The sequence below is a fragment of the Hemitrygon akajei genome, chromosome 23 (assembly GCF_048418815.1).
Source record: "Hemitrygon akajei chromosome 23, sHemAka1.3, whole genome shotgun sequence".
Classification (NCBI taxonomy): domain Eukaryota; kingdom Metazoa; phylum Chordata; class Chondrichthyes; order Myliobatiformes; family Dasyatidae; genus Hemitrygon; species Hemitrygon akajei.
The window spans coordinates 11,978,903-11,996,060 of record NC_133146.1 but is presented as its reverse complement, the minus strand read 5'-3'; the positions used below and the strand labels follow the sequence as shown (position 1 = coordinate 11,996,060).

At 42.4% G+C, this 17,158-nt stretch overlaps 1 protein-coding gene across 1 annotated transcript in view; it reads right to left on the bottom strand.

Annotated features, from left to right (window-relative positions):
• got1 (glutamic-oxaloacetic transaminase 1, soluble) overlaps window positions 1-17,158 on the bottom strand; it is a 66,373-nt gene that overhangs the window by 8,329 nt on the left and 40,886 nt on the right. Inside the window, exons 7-8 of the mRNA XM_073026934.1 lie at window positions 14,985-15,150; window positions 8,902-9,044 (exon numbers count right to left, since the gene is read on the bottom strand). Of these exons, the coding sequence (XP_072883035.1) occupies window positions 8,902-9,044; window positions 14,985-15,150 (309 nt within the window). The remainder of the gene's footprint in view (window positions 1-8,901; window positions 9,045-14,984; window positions 15,151-17,158) is intronic.

Below are 17,158 nucleotides of genomic sequence, written 5' to 3'. Positions count from 1 at the left end.
TGTGGTTTTCACTGTGACAAGCTCTGAAAAAAATAAAATAGAAAACTTCCTTAGACGTGAGATCATTTTATACAGTGATGATCCAGAGGATGACTAATGGTTTCAGGCTGGCAAAAGTGTACAGGCAACGTGTTAACTGAGAAAGAAAGCTGCATGATCCCCCATCTCATCATCTTAACACCTTTCATTTGTAATGAGCCAGCCCCCAACTCCAGTCTCTTATGTGGTCAATTTAACGCATGGCAAGACTCTCCGAACATTAAATGAAATGATTGGCCATAATGAAAAATGGTTTTTGGCACATTAATTGAGGTGGGTGTTCTGTCTCCTCCGCTCTGAATAATACCACAGGACCTGTAATAACTGCCTGAGCCAAGAGAGGGAAAAACAGATGGAATGTCCATGCAATGCCTCCAACTGAAAACAGACACATCCTATATGGAGCGGTTTTGCACGGAAACCTAGCAGCAAACTGAATTCCCTTGACGAGAGGGGACAGGAAGCAACAGGCAACAAATAAAAACAAGATAAGTGTTATCCCTCAGCAGGAAGTGTATGGCTCAGATAAGACCCACCAACAGTATTTTTGGAAAATTGCTTCATTTAGTCAAACAGTGAAGCCACCAGTTCTGTAGTCCAGTGGGGAGCTGTGTTCGAAGGAGCAGCTGGAACTCCAGAGAACTGAGTTCCCATCTGAAAGTAATCCATCACTTAGATATTTTTGAATTTAAAAGCAAATACATATTGTTTGCCAATAGGAGAAAGTAAACTGGCATTACTTGTTAATGGCACATGGCACCAATGAAATATTATTTCCTAACACACACGCAAAATGCTGGAGGAACCCAGCGGGTCAGGCAGCATCTATGGAGAGGAAGCAACAGTGCTGATGAAGGGTTTCAGCCGTAGTGTCGATTGTCTACTCTTTTCCACAGTGCTGCCTAACCTGCTGAGTTCCTTCAGCATTTTGTGTGTGCTGCTCTGGATTCCTAGCATTTGCAGAACCTCTTGGTTTGAAGGCACTGACAAATTAAACCTAACATTGGAGAATCTGGGAATCTACCAAAAATACATAGGCATAGCTAGGAGGGCCATTTTGTTGAAATGGAAGGATATATCTGCTCCTACTTTGTCACAATGGTTCCCTCAAGTGATGCTGTGTCTCAGTTTGGAGAAAATTAGAAGTCGAACCTTTGAACCTTTATTTGATTTTGACAAGAGATGGGGCTCATTTGCTCGTTACTATCATTTCAGTTAACTGATAGATTTCCTCCACGATCTAAGTGTAAATTTTGCTTTGATTTTTTTTTTCTTCTTGTTGGCGGTTTGATGTTTATTTTTAGAAGCTTTCTATATGACGCATGGCTCCGGGGTTGTGCCCTCAATGGGTTCTTTTTTTCCCCTCATTTTTCTTGCTTAGTAGGGGTTTTTTTAAATTCACAAAAATTTTCAATCTTTAAGATAATTTTTTTTGAGGCATTGTAAGTGTTGTTACTTCGATGTACCTGTGTATTTTTGAATAATAATAATAATAATAAAAAGATTTGAAAAGAAACAAAAATACATAGGCTCCTGATGCAGGGTTTTGACCTGAAATGTGACGATTCCTTCCAACCCCTACATTGATGCTACTCAACCCATTGAATTCCTCCAGCAGATTGTTCCTCTATATTCTAGTATCTTGCGTCTTCTACAGTATCAATGGTGGGGACTGCTCACCAGTACTGCATTTTAGTCCTGGAGTTTTAACAGTTACATGAACACTTTGATGAAAACAAATAGTCCCCAGACCAGGTTTCCCCTGGGATAGAGCAGAACTCGTGTTCAACCTCTTCTGAATACTTTATTTTTAAAAAAAATTGTTATATATTTCATAGAACCCTCTTCTCACCCTCCCATCAGATGATATTGAATGGTTCCATAGTTCAATACGATGGACTCTTGACCTCACAATCTACCTCATTATGATCTTATCCAACACATCCAAAATGCTGGAAGAACTCAGCAGGTCAGGCAGTATCTATGACAACAAATAAACAGTTGAAGTTTCCGGCTGAGACCCTTCTTTAGGACTGAAGAGGAAGCAGGATAATGCTAGAATAAAAAGGTGGAGTGATAGGAAAGGGATTAGCTTGACAGTGATAGGTGAAGCCAAGTGGGTGGGGAAGGTCAAGGGCTGGAGAAGAAAGTGGACCTTCAGTAAAGGAGAGGAGGTGGGGACCCAGGGGGAAGTAAGAGGGGGATGAGAGAAGTAAATACTCATAGAGGGGAATAGAGGAACGAGGGTGGGGGGAGGGGGGAATGCAGTTACCAGGAGAAATCAATATTCATGCCTTCAGGTTGGAGGGTACCAAGACGGAATATAAAGTGTTGCTCCTCACCCTGAAAGTGGCCTCATCTTGGCACAAGAGGAGGCCACAGACCAACACGTTGGAAGAGGAATGGGAATTGGAATTAAAATGTTTGGCCACCGGAAGGTCTGGCTTGTAGCAGATGGTGCAGGGGTTCTTGATGAAGAGGTCCCCTAATTTACAACAGGTCTCACCACCACCGGACGCAACAGACGACACCAGCAGATTCGCAGGTGAAGTGCTGCCTTGCCTGGAAAGACTGGTTGAGGCCCTGAATGGAGGTGGGAGAGGAGGTGTATGGGCAGGTGTGGTGCTGAGGCCGCTTGCAGGGATACGTGCCTGGAGGGAGATTAGTGGGGAGGGACAAATGGACAAAGGAATTGTGTGAGGAGTGATCTTCACGGAGAGAAGGGGGAGGGGAGGAGGTAAAGGTATGTTTAGTGGTAGGATCTCTTTGGAGATGGCAGAAGTTGAAGAGGACAATGTGTTGGGTACAGAGGCTGGTGAGGTGATAGTTAAGGACAAGAGGGATTCTATCACTATTAAGGCGGCAGGAAGATGGGGTGAGTGCAGATGTCCAGAAAATGGAGGAGATGCAGGTGAGGGCAGTAGCAGTAGTCGAGGGAGGAAACCATATTCTTTAAAGAAGGAGGACATCGACGATATCCTGGAATGAAAAGTCGTGTCCTTGGAACAGATGGCGAATGCATTATGATCTCACAACTTGCTGTCTACCTGCAATGTAACTGTGTAACACTTTACTCTGCATGCTGTTTTATAGTTTAACCTTGTAGTACCCGAACGCACTGTGTAATGACTGGATCTTGTACGAGGCAAGAATTTCACTGTACCTTGGTACATGTTATAATAATAAACCAATTCCAATTCCAATAGAAAATAAGAGATTAATCATCTCAGTTGCCATTAGCATTCTTTAATTTAAATTCCAGAATTCCCAACACCAGAATTTGTAAAGAGTGATCTGGTAGCTCATCTTTTATACTCATTCCATTCACAACTCTCAAACATCAAACCAAGCCTGGGTGTTCAGATGGTGCCACTAAGCTAAGCAACTCAGAGGGATTCAAACTAACTCTTCCAGCACTAGTGGCTACAGAATGCAGTGCAATATCTTACCAAATCATCTCCCAGTGCCACAACCCATAACGCTAAGGGGACCAAGAATGGGAACATTAAAAACTATGCTTCCTTTCATAAAGCGTGCTGGCAATGGAGAGGGGCTAGAGGAGGTTCACAAGAATGATGTTGGGAACAAAAAAGCATTAATGTATGAGGAGCAATTCATGGCTCTGGTCTTGCATTCACTGCAGTTCAGAAGAATGAAGGGGATCTCAATGAAACTGGCCAAATATTGAGAGGCCTGGAGACAATGTTTCCAATAGTAGGAGAGTCAAGGACCAGAGGGCACCTCAGATTAGAAGGATGTCCCTTTAGAACAGAGATGAGGAGGAATTTCTTTAGCCAGAGGGTGGTGTATCTGTAGAATTAACTGCCACACATGGCTGTGGAGGCCAAGTCATTGGGTATATTTAAAAAAGAGGTTGACAGGTTCTTGATTAGTAAGGGTGTCAAAGGTTACTGGGAAAAGGCAGGAGAATGGGGTTGACATAATAACTCAGCCATAACTGAATGGCAGAGCACAGACAATGGGCCAAAGGGGCTAATTCTGCTCCTACGTCTTAAGGTCACAACACAACATCTATCATCTCCCAACTAGTGTTAAAACAAGAACATTACAAGCAATGCTTCCTTTCAAGAATAGTGTCCCTGTCAAACTGCAACCTGTACTTTTAACATGGACAACGAGGCTCTGCGAATCCAGGGAGCTGGCCATTTAAAGAGGGACCTTGAGCCCCTTCTTAAGGAAACTGAATGCATTATATCAGCCACTTCCACAAGCTGAGGATGAAAAACAACGCCCCAAAAAAATATCCCACTATCAAAATGACCAACAAATGTGAAGAATCACACAAAGCATAGGGAGCAGGATCGTTTACAGAGCACGTTCCACAATGTTGTGGGACTGCTGCTCAAGGAGCAGGTCCGATGGAATGACCTGCAGTGACAGTAAACGAGCACTGCTCAAAGCATCATTGCTCAAATATGAGGTCGTGGATCACTCTAACTGTGAAACAAGCCCACTGCCACTCCCAGTTCCAGACTAAAATCGTTCATTTAGTTTTATTTATTTGAGATACAGCACTGTAATGTGCTGCCCAATTACACCAATGTGGCCAATTACTTTGGAATGTGAGAGGAAACCGGATCACCCGGAAGAAACCAACGAGGTCACAGAGAGAATGTAAAAATTCCTTTCAGACAGGGTAGAATTGAACCAGATCACTGGTGCTGTAATAACATTATGCTAACCACTATGTCACCGTGCTGCCCTGATACAATTATTTTAAGTCTTCCTCCTGAATCCATTCCTTCAAAAGATGAATCAAGCAACACCACAAGGTATTAAGTATCAAACCCAAATGGCAGGTCACAGACTCAAGTGAAGATGAGGAACAGGGCATGATCTCCTAACCTGAAATACATTTTTGTTTCCTTTAAGCTTTCTTTTCAATTCACACAAAGACAAGGTCAGCTGAAGGGGGAAAGAAAGTGATTTTCAGGTGACATAAGTACATAGATAGGAGAGCTTCGGAGGGCCATGGCTCAAACACAGACTAACTGGCTGGGAATTACAGTCAGCATGGACAAGTTGTTTCTGTGCTGCCTGACTATGACTTTAAGACAATTCTTCAGTTAACAGGCATTTAGCATGAGGGATGGGGATGGAGTTCCAATCTCGCTGTGGACTCTTATCCGAACCAGCATCCATGAGGGGATTAGAGAAAGTGAATGCACACAGTCCTTCCCCCCCCCCCCCCCCCCAGGGAAAAGGGAATCAAAAACTAGTGGGCAGGATGAAAGAGGAACAATTGGAAAGGGACCCGAGGAGTAACTTCTTCATGGAGAAGGCAGTGCGTATACCATATATGTCAAACTCAAGGCCCGTGGGCCAAATCCGGCCCGCGGCGGAATTATCTTTGGCCCGCGAGATAATATCTAATTACTATTAAAGCTGGCCCCAGGAATCGAAGCGCCTATGGCGTATGATATGGCTAATGCTGAGTTTATTCAGGTACCAGGTTTTCAGGGTTTTTAGTGTTTATTCGGCAGTCTTGCTCGGCAGTCTCCTTCATAAGAAACGGAATTTGTAAAGTGAAACACTTTGTAGTTATAGCAGAGACTGAGACACATGAGAGCAGGCTGAAAAAACGGAGGCAACGAAAGCTGCGTTCGCACGCGTTCGACTGATCCAGCCCGCATGAAGCTGCATTTTGCTCAATCCGGCCCGTGACCTACAATGAGTTTGACACCCCTGGCGTATACGGAACAAGTTGCCAATGGAAGTTATTGAGGCTAGTTCAATATCAAAGATCAAGGATCAACTTATTTGGCAAATATAGTTACATGTACTCAGAATACGCTGGGTGCAACATGCAACAAAAAAAAACAATCATCAGTTATAAGGAATTATATAAAAATTATATATGAAATTTTAAAAAAATATTTGAACGACACCTGAACAGATATATGGATCAGAAAGCTTCGGAGGGATAAGGGCTAAATGCAAGCAACAAGCAGTAGCTTAGGAGCATTTTGGTTGACATGGATGAGTTGGGCAGAAGGACCTGTCACTGTGCTGTACATCTCAATGACTTTAATCGCAATAGGAATCAGAATTCCACCAGACACTCCCTGTCGCGAGGCCACCTTTGCAACTCTGTTGTTGGTATAAACTATTCACTCTCTCATTCTGGTCCTAGGCACAACATTTCTCAGAAATCACAGTGCCGAGTCTTGCCAACAGTATTATCCCTCTCCCTCTTCCTTCCAGTCTTTACCTGTTGAACACCAAGGTTCAAAATATGCTAGTGTCCTGGGTTGGATCAGAGCATTATCAATGACCCCCCACCATCCAGCCCATGCTCTCTTCTCACTGCTGCCATTGGAACAGGTGCAGGAGCCTTAGGTCCCACGCCAACATGTTCAGGAACAGTTGTTAACCGACAACCATCAAGGACCTGAACCAAGTGTGTACCCTCACTCACCTCGACACTGAAATGATTCCACGACCTATGGACTCACTTTCAAAGACTCCACAACTCTTGTTCTCAGTATTTTTATTTATTATTATGATTAGTTTCTTTTTGTATTTGCACGGTTTGTCTTCTTTTGCACTTTGGTTGTTTGTCAGTCTTTGTGTGTAGTTTCTCATTGATTCTATTTGTTCTATTGTAAATGTCTGCAAGAAAGTGAATCTCAGGGTTGTCTATGGTAACATATATGTATTTTGATAATAAATTTACTTTTTATTTAGAGTTACCATACAGAACAGGCCCTTGTGGCCCAGCGAGTCACGCCAGCCTACAAGCCATCGACTTAACCCTAGCCTAATCACAGGATTAACCTACTAACCAGTGCATCTTTGGACTATGGGAGGAAACTGAAGTACCCGGAAGAAACCCATGTGGCTTTGAGCGGTCACTGTAATACTATACTTTGAATATAACCTGTTACCTACATAGAAGAGCAAAAAAAGGAACAAAATCGCTGAGAAGGATGGTGAACTTCATCCGCAGATTCCCCACCTCACTCCAACTCTTGAGGCAAACAGAGAAATGGTGCACAGGAGAAATTCTAGCAGATAGGAAGTTTTTGTTTGGAATAAAAGCCACTGCATTCTTTAGGAGAAATAGCTAGAGAGAGCTCAGTTGTTTGGAGACTCCTGCAAGACAGATGCTTTGGCAACAGCATTTTCGAAGGTCTTTGTAAGAACTCATCTGGCTGCTCAGAGCTTTCAACACAATTAGACTGACAATAAACAGAGACGACCCCAGGCACATTCTATAATGGTGTGTGCAAACACTGCAGCTGCTGGCAATAAATGCTACAGTGAAAATCTGCAAAAATTTCCAAGCTATTTGCCAGGTGCACTAAAGGAGGAATGGACTAGTCACAAGAATTGGGAACAGCTGAAGATCCCAGAGTCTAAACTGCAGCAGGCACTTGGCACCAGCCAAGATCTCAAGTACCACATGTTGGAGGAGGCCTATGCAACCTCCTCTAAAACCTGCCCATAGCAAATTCCTGCAACAAACCTCAAGGCATCGCTCCTCACTCACTCGCAGTATTGCAATTTTCAATACATGCCTGCAGAAAACAGTTGGATTATTTCTTAAGTGTTAAAAAAAAACAACTGATTATGATTATCCTTGTAAATTCCCATCAACACTGCCATTCACCTACACACGAGGGATAACTGACAGCCCTTCCCCTCCCCTCTTCTTCTATTCCCCGACTCTGGCCTCTTACCTCTTCTCTACCTGTCTATCACCTCCCCCTAGGTCCCCCCCTCCTTCCCTTTCCCCTATGGTCCACTCTCTTCTCCTATCAGACTCCTCCTTCTCCAGCCCTTGACCTTTCCCATCCCCGTTTTCACCTTTCACCTTTAGCTATCCTCCTTCCCCTCCCCCACCTTTTTATCCCTTCCTTTCCAGCCCGAAATGTTGACTGTTTGCTCATTTCCATGGATGCCTCCTGACCTGCTGAGTTCCTCCAGCATTTTGTGTGAGTTGCTCTGAATTTCCAGCATCTACAGAATCTCTTAGGTTTATGGTCGATTAACCTCTCAGTTGCCGTGTCTTTGGGATGTGGGCGAAAACGGGTGCATCCAGATGATATCACAGGGAGAACATGCAAACTCCACACAAACAGCATCAGAGGTCAGGATTAAACCCAGACCACTAAACTGTGAGGCAGTAGCCATACTTGCTGCGGTACTGAGCAGCATGAGTTCTAGACCAGGTCATTTCAGCAAAGAGTAGATGGCATAAGTCACCCAACTTCAATACCTGTATACAGGTTTCCTCTCCTCATTGTTCTGTTGTTAATCATTGTATACATTAAAACATGCTTAAGATAGAGATTTGAAGGTTCCAAGGAAAGGGCAGCATGGTAGCGTAGTGGTTAGCACAACGCTTTACAACGCCAGCGATTCAGGTTCAGTCCTCATCGCTGTCTGTAATGAGTTAGTACGTTTTCCCCATGACCACACGGGTTTCCTAAGGCTTTCTCCCACAGTCCAAAAATCATACAGGTTAGTGTTAGTAAGTTGTGGGCACATCTAGGTAGTACTAGAACACTTGCAGGCTGCCTCCAGCACATCTTCAAACTGTGTTGGTCATTGATGTAAACAACGCACTTCACACGACAAATAGAGTTTTAATCTTAAACATAGGATGCAGTTATCAAGTATTTCAGCCACTTTTTGACCAAACTATGTTGATTGGTGCAAAGTGAAGACATTACTCTGGGTTTGTTATATTCCATCAGTTTAAGTATCAATCTTAGGTCTCATTTTAAGCTACAGACCAATTCAAATCCAGTGAGCTGAGTTCCTATAAATACTATCTATACATTCCTACAATTTTCTGAAAAGAAAATCAAATGTAAATGCAGTCTAGGTACGTACGGTTCAGTCCTGTGAAGCTGAACATTCCAATCTGCTGGGTTATGTGATTCCAAGTGCCGGGGGTCCCCAGTTTCTCCAGCTTTTCCTTCAGTTGGGATCTCATCAGAATTATTCGGTCAGCCATTGTCTTCACGTTACCTGTCCTGGAGGGGAAAGGGTTAAGAGAGAATCAGTGAGCATCACATACCTGGAGTGATCATACACCTAAAAAGTCCCAGGTCCAACCTCTGTTATGTGGTGAGTGAGCCAATGGTACACTAGAATACAGAACAGCACAGTATTGGAACAGGCCCTTCAGCCCATGATCCAAGCTGCCTGCATTTCAGGCGCCTTCCACACTATGTAAAATATTGCCTTGTAAATCTCTTTCGAACTTTCCCCTGCTCTCCTTAGAGTTATGTCCTCTGTTACAGTATTTAATATTTTTGCCCTGACTATGGAGAGCTAATGAAAAAGCAAAAACTGATCTCAGTGTTCCCGGCTCAGCAGAGATGCTACCAGAAATTTTTATTTTCTTTTATGTTTCATTTTTGGGGGGGGGGGGGGGTGTGTGTGTGTGTCTCTCTCTCTCTCTCTCTATATATATATATATATATATATATATATACACACACACACACACACACACACACACACACACAACAATAAACTTGAATGAATTTGATTTCCTCTGCCTTTAAACTGTTAATTGCACTTCTTCAGATGCACCTTTAACATCTAACAACTAGTCTTGATGAAGGAACTTGGCCCAAAATGTCAATTGTTTATTGACACTCCTCCAGCATTTTTGTGTGTGTGCCTCTAACATTTTCCCTTTCTCGGAGGGAAATCTCAAATCTTTACCAAATACGCTTTGCCAATGAATGCATCAGTCAGCATTAACGTGTACTCTGCATCACTGGTTTATGAGAAAACAATCAGTTTGCAAATAGTTGTTGCTTGGCAACCTACTAGAAATCACCGCCAATGATTAATGGCATGTGAACTTGGATAATGGAATAATGGCTCTGAAGGGAAAGAAGATGAGACTGAAACTGCAACCTCCTGTGTAGGACTTGAAGGTAAAGGTGCATTAGTGGATTTGGAATAAAATAAAGAATAAGAAATCAAGATTTTTTTCCTGTGGGACATTCCCTAAGACTCAGTTTAAAATTAAGGACCCATAGGATCTATCAAGAAGTTAGAAAAAAACACTAAACTTATGGCATAAACCTCCAAGAGGACCACAACCTTGCCATGGTTTGGAAGCTTGTGTGCCTCAATTACCCAGAGAGCTATGCTGACTGAAGTCAAGGCTTTATGCTTTGGCTCTTGGTAGGATCACCTCTGCCAAAAGGGTCAAAGGGTAGAGGCCAGACTAAAAGTGGTCCACTGGTCCTCCAGGTTCGGGGGTTCAGATCAGGGCTAACAACCCTGACTGGTAAAACAAAACTGTTATGGAAACAGCAGTGAAGATTCCTTCTACATCTGAGTGTGACAGTATTCCTGAGTCTCCACTGTGTGACTGACAGTAGTGAAAACCGAGAGGAAGCTACTGACACGATGAAGGAAGCCATGAACACTGCCAGAGATGGAGGACTTTCATTGCTGCTCTAAACACCAGTGGCGTAATTAGCAGTAAGTTATGGCATAAACTGAGTAAAAGATTCCATATTCCATGCTGGTAGGTATCAGCATAGTTCAATAAATTTAGTCAAGCTGATGAACTAACACTGCTGAATGTTAATCAGAATGCTATATGAAAGATATCAAAATTTTAAAAATGTACATGTTAAAACAGCAGCAAAAGAATTAGAGGTATGTGTGCGTTCAATGATCCTTTGGAAAATCAGATGGTTTTCAATAGGAAAATCCAGAGTGCAAAGCTGGAGAACTCAAGTGTTGGGTGTACAGTATAAAAATAAATTATTATAAATCTACAGCAGGTAGTTTAGAAGGAACACCCTGACTGAGTACTGTCATCATGGTGTCTATTTTCAATACTCCAAATCTGCCCTTTGACACATTACTGATTTCCTTTATTCCGCCACTAGCAACTACACCTTCAAAAACATGGACCCAAAGAACTAGAATTTAATTTCTAAATCTGGCCAGCTCTTTCCTATAGAGTCATAGAATTATTGAACACCATAGACTCTTTGGCTCAGCCAGTCCATGCCACATTCTTCTTCCTAATCCCAATGACCTGCATCTGACCATACCCCTCCAAGTATCTCCCATCCCTATTCAGTAGCTGTCCAAATTTCTCTTAAATATTGAAATCAAACCCATGTCCACCAATTCCACTGGCAGCTCATTCCACACACTCCCACCATCCTGAGAGAAGTTGTTCCCCCTCCGGTTCCCCTTGCTCTTCAACTAAGTTTTTTATCATCTCTATATGTATTTCAGCAGGTTATTTATATAACCATTTGTTACATGGTGTCAATCTCCCGTGGCTCAATATGTACAATATGGGTATATTCGGCAGAATATGGTGTAAATTTCCATGATAATGCCAGAGAAGTCTAAACCAAGAATGTTATTCAGCTATTGAAAGGCAAGGAAGATTTAAGTCAAAGCATCCAAATGTGGTTTGAATATATACTCAGTAACTGGAACCCAGTATGGTCTACTGCTGTTGAAGCCTATCGACTTCAAGATCTGACATGTTGTGTATTCAGAGAGGCTCTTCTGAACACCACTGCTGTAACATGTTGTTATTTAAGTTACTGTCGCTCTCTTGTCAGCTTGAACCTGATTGGCCATTCTCCCCTGACCTCTCTGATTAACAAGACATTTTTCCCCAAAGAAATGCCACTTACTGGATGTATTTTTTCGAGCACCATTCTCTGTAAATCTAGAGACTGTTGTGTGTAAAATTCCAGGAGACCAACAGTTTCTGAGATACTCAAACCACCCCACATGACACCAACAATCATTCCACAGTCAAAGTCACTTAGATCACATTCCTTCCTACTCTGATGTTTGCTCCGAACAACAACTGACCATGTCTGCATGCTTTTATGCACTGAGCTGCTGCCACATGAATGGCTGATTAGATACTTGTATTAATGAGCAGGTGAATAGATGTACCTAATAGAGTGGCCATTCAGTGTATATACAGTACAGCCTCATTTTATTACATAATTTGGCAATTATTTGTACAAATGTTCGTAGTTTGCTGGCACGTGGCCTAGTGGATAAGGCATCAGTCTAATGATCTGAAGGTCACTGGTTCGAGCCTCAGCTGAGGCAGTGTGTTTGTCCTTGAGCAAGGCACTTAACAACACATCGTTCTGTGACGACATCAGTGCCAAGCTGCTTGGGTCCTAGTGCCCTTCCCTTGGACAACATCGGTGGCGTGGAGAGGAGAAGGCTTGCGGCTTGGGCAACTGCCGGTCTCCCATACAACCCTGCCCAGGACTGCGCCCTGGAAACCTTCCAAGGCACAAATCCATGGTCTCACGAGACTAACGGATGCCTATAAATTTGCAGTTTACATGCAGCTTAGGATGGCGAGATGGAGAAGGAGTTGATGGAGAAGATGCTTTGCATTTCAAGCCAAAGAGATGGGATACCTCTACAGATTTACTGCAACATTGTGCCAGCCACTGACAGGGACGTGCAGGTACAGTGTGACAAGTTCATGGAAGGCTCCCATCATAAAACAATTTATGATGGCAAAGTAAATGTAACCAGGAGATGACAAACTGAAAGAAAGTTCTGTAACCAGGGAGTATAAGAAGATGGGTGCAATTTGCAGTTTCAGTGCAATCCTCAACAGCCTGCAAGTTGCAGGTTGGTCAGTAACCCAAAAGTTGAAGCCTGGGAAAGTGACATTGATCAGAGGAGAACGGCCAGATTGATTCAACCTGACAGGAAGGCAATAGTATGCAAATAGCCACGTGTTACATCAGTGGGTGTGCAGAAAAGGATCTCTGAACGCACAATATGTCAAATCTTAATGTGGATGGGCTACAGCAGCTGAAGCCCACACTGGATTCCACTCCTGTAACTAATAAAATGAGTATTTTTATTTATATTTTAAGACACAAAAGCTCAAAAGGAAAATGCATACAACAGTGACAAACAAGAGAAATTAAAGATAGTATTAAATCAAGAGGAAAAGCTCACAAAATTGCCAGGAATAGCGAAAGGCTTGGGAATCAACACAGAACAACCAATTCAGAAAGAGACAGGATACAAAAGTTGACTTGGGAGAAACATAAAAAGAGACTGCGAAAGCTTTTATAGGTATGTATAAAGGGAAAGACTAGCAAAGGCAAACGTGGATTCCATCACAGAGAGAGGAAAACTTCGAAATGGCAGGGGAAATAATACAGTTATTTTATGTGTCTTCAGAAGGAAATCATAAAAAGCTGCCAGATATAGTAGTGAATTAAGGGTCAGGCAAGAATGAAAAACTGATGGATCATGTATTAGCTATAAAAAAAATTATTATAAATCTAAAATCTGCCTGTGATGTTGCTGCAAGTGAGTTTTTCATTGCACTTGTGCAGATGACGGTAAACTTGCTGGAAGAACTCAGTGGGTCAGGCAGCATGTGTGGAGGCTGTCATGACTGTGGGCATTTCAGGGTCAGACTGTGCACCAGGGTGCTCCAGCAGTTCTGTTTTTTTTTAAACTCCGGATTCCAGCACCCGCAGTCTCGTGTCTCCATGCATTAGAAGCTGGGGTGCTTCAAGTGGATGAAAACAATCTGAGTGAAATGGTTAAGAGGGTTCAGATGGATTGTAATATGAAAAAATATGAAAAGCGGAGTACAAATTATAAGAGACCGGGTGATGTTGATGCTTAAAGGAACCTGCTTCCTATTTTCTCTCCTCCCATTTACTTCCATGACACCTCCGATGCCTGCCAATGGTTTCTAATTCCCTTGACCAAACTGACTCATTTTGTTATGTGATGAAAGCACACCTATAGGTTACAGTGTTCTCCATTAAGCTGTAGGATCAGCATTATTATCAGTGCCACGCTAGCGTAGCAGTTAACGCAACACTACTACACTGCGGTGTCAGAGTTCAATCCTGGTGTCCTCTGTAAGGAGTTTTTACGTCCTTGTGGAATGCGTGGGTTTCCTCCGGGTGCTCTGGTTTCCTCCCACAGTCCAAAGATGTACTGGTTGGTAGGTTATTTGGCCATTGTAAGTTGCCCTGTGATTAAACTGGGCAGTGCGGTTCTAAAGGGTCAGAAAGGCCTATACTTCGTACTGAACCTCGAAATCAGTAAATAAGTAATTTCCAAACCTTTGTCTGACTCTCAACTTGCAGAAGTCTGCACTTACGGTTTATGCAACTTATTAGAATTTTAGATCTCACTCCCTACTACCGCACTTTTGAGTAACTTTCCAAAACTATTTTCAGGTTTACTTTGGAAAGCTCTGCCAGTCCATATTTAGATATTTAAACATTTCTTAACATCTATGGCCTTAAACAAATTAGTGTCAAACTTGCAAATGTAATATCAACCGTAATGGAGAAAGTGGGAGAATATTTTTCCTACCTCTTCAGAGTAGGGACTATTGTATCAGCTTCATGCCAAATAGTATAACAGATGCCAATACATTTTTAGCTCTCACTTTCTTAAAAATGCATTTAAAGAGAAAGAGTTTCCAGCAAACCAAAGTTGATAACCAAAAAAGCATAAATTATGTTAATTGACATAAGAATCAGACTAGAGATAATAAACAGAAGAGATTCTGCAAATGCTGGAAATTCAAAGTAATAGACACAAAATGCTGGAGGAACTCAGTAAGCCAAGCAGCATCTATGGAGACGAATAAATGGTCGATTCTCCAGGCCCGAAACATCAACTATTTATTCTTCTCTGTAGATGCTGCCTAGCCTACTGAGTTCCCCCAGACTAAAGAAAACATTTTTATGCACAATGTATCTTAGTATGCTATGGAAGCAGGTTCATTAATTCAAAAGGAAACTTAAAATATACCAAAGGAAAGCAAAGGCTAGCATAAAGAAGAACAAGGGTTGGAACTATTTGGGCTAGTGTTTCTGTCAAAAGGCCTCTACGTGCACAGTGCTATTCCAGTGCATTTTTAAACAGCTCTACCACCATGCTCTCACCATTCTGCAAAGAGATCTGGATCATTAAGAGTTGTGGCTACAATACGAGCTCCTTGCGCCGGAGGGTTTGACCATATTGTACGGGTTATTTTCTCCATCTGAGATCGAATCCGTTTCACATTGTCACCGTCCTTTGCCACAATACACAGATTTCCAACTCTCTCATCTATAGACAGGGAGAGAAAAGAAACAGATCAACTCTGGACTGACTTTTTACAGGAGCAACTCAGCTCATCCACTGCAGTCAAGCCATGTGTGTCCAATTAACTTCTTATCCAATTCCTTCTTCAAAACCATGGAATCTTAATTATAACTAAGTGTGTAGTGTAAGATTTGCCTCACAGGATTTTTTTCTACACAGAGTGGTGGGTGTGTGCCAGAGGTGCTGGTAGAGATATTAGGAACATGAATGGAAGAAAAAAATGGAGAGCTATGAGAGAGTGAAGGGTTAGATTGATCTTAGAGTAGGTTAGCACAACATAATGAGCAGAAAGGTCTGCACTGTGTTGTATTATTCTATGTTCTATATGCCTTCATTGGTAGTCAGTCCTGAATAGTCATGAATCTAAATTCTTATTTCATAGTTAAAAGACGATTGCTTGTGGCTCAAGTGATGTGGCGATCACAATGAACAAAAAGCGCAAAACATCTGGTTGGATAAACAGAGCAAAATGTTTAAAAGCTTCTTCCTAAAATCTTAATTAAGTAATGTTTCACTTGGATATTTCCCAAGGCATAGGCATCTTTTATTAAATAGTTCTATCATCATTCTCTCACCTTTCCACAAAGAGACCTGTTTCATTAAGCAGCGTGGCTACTAGTGGCTAATACTTTCCATTAATGCGTATTCCGGCCCACCCAATACAGACCAACCATCATCTAGACAAAGGATATCACAAAATACCCTTGTGGCCTAAAATGGAAAGGAACAATGGTACTCTATTCACGTCAAAGCTTGTTTTACCATTCATTGAAAGATGATTTAAGTTTTCTTCATTTGCCTTGTTTCTGTCAACTTTTAATACTTCTGTGCAATCAAGTTTGATATTTTCAATTCCGAACCTGGGTAAAGATGTCAGTCCCCTGTGAATGGACAAGCTTTAAAATTAATATCAAGTCAACCATAGGAGGAAACAGTTTCTCACTACCTTAACATCAAAGAACCCACCATCCAGGCGATGCCATTTCTTGCAGCTACCATAGGGCAGGAGGTACAGAAGCCTTAAGTTCCACACCACCAGGTTCAAGAGCAGCTACTTCCCTCCAACCACTCAGTTTTTGAACCAACTGACCAAGCCGAATAACTACAGTTTAGCAACTCTTTGATCATTTTTCACTAAACTGGACTTTTGCTCCAGTTACTCTGTAATTGACGTTTTCCTCGTGAATGCTACTCATCGAACGCTATCTTCCTGTGATGCTTTAGCAAGTCAGCTTTTCATTGCACCCATGCATACATGTTCTTGTGCAGACGACAATAAACTCAACTTTGACTTTCTCTAACACTACCTTAAACACTACACGCATACGCCAGCACCTCCCAGCTAACAGGTGTTACTTGCCATCACCACCTACAATCTATATAAACCCAGCTCTCATCCATAATTCGTGTTCACTCATAGGAACCAGGCAGCCTCAACCCGTTGTTTCTAGTCTTGGTGTGCTGAGGATCTGTTCTCCCTTACCTTGTGGCCCCTCATGGCTTGTTATTTTACAGTTTATTAGTAAAATATCGTTTACTGCTAAATCATCTTCGCTGCTGTGTATTTGGGTTAAGCCTCCTCTGCATTTCCAGCCCTCCCCAAGGCCGTTCTCCACCTTCCCACCCAGACCCAAGCCGTGAATAACTGCATCACCAAAGCGCTACAGCATGGCTTCATTCGACCATCCAGTCTCCAGCCAGTGCAAGATTCTTATTTGTCAAAAAGAAAGATGGGGATCTTTGTCCCTTTGAGTTCATTGACTACCATGAACTCAATGCTACCCTCTCCCCTTGATGGATGCTGCATTTCAAGCACTCTGTGATACCCAGATCTTCACTGAACTTGATCTACAGAGCCAGTGTAATCTGATCTGCATCCACCAGGGGGATGACTGGAAGACTGCTTTCATTTACGTTCAGATGTTCCACGAGTCCAGCCATTTCCCAGGCCTTCATCAAAGGATCCTCCAGG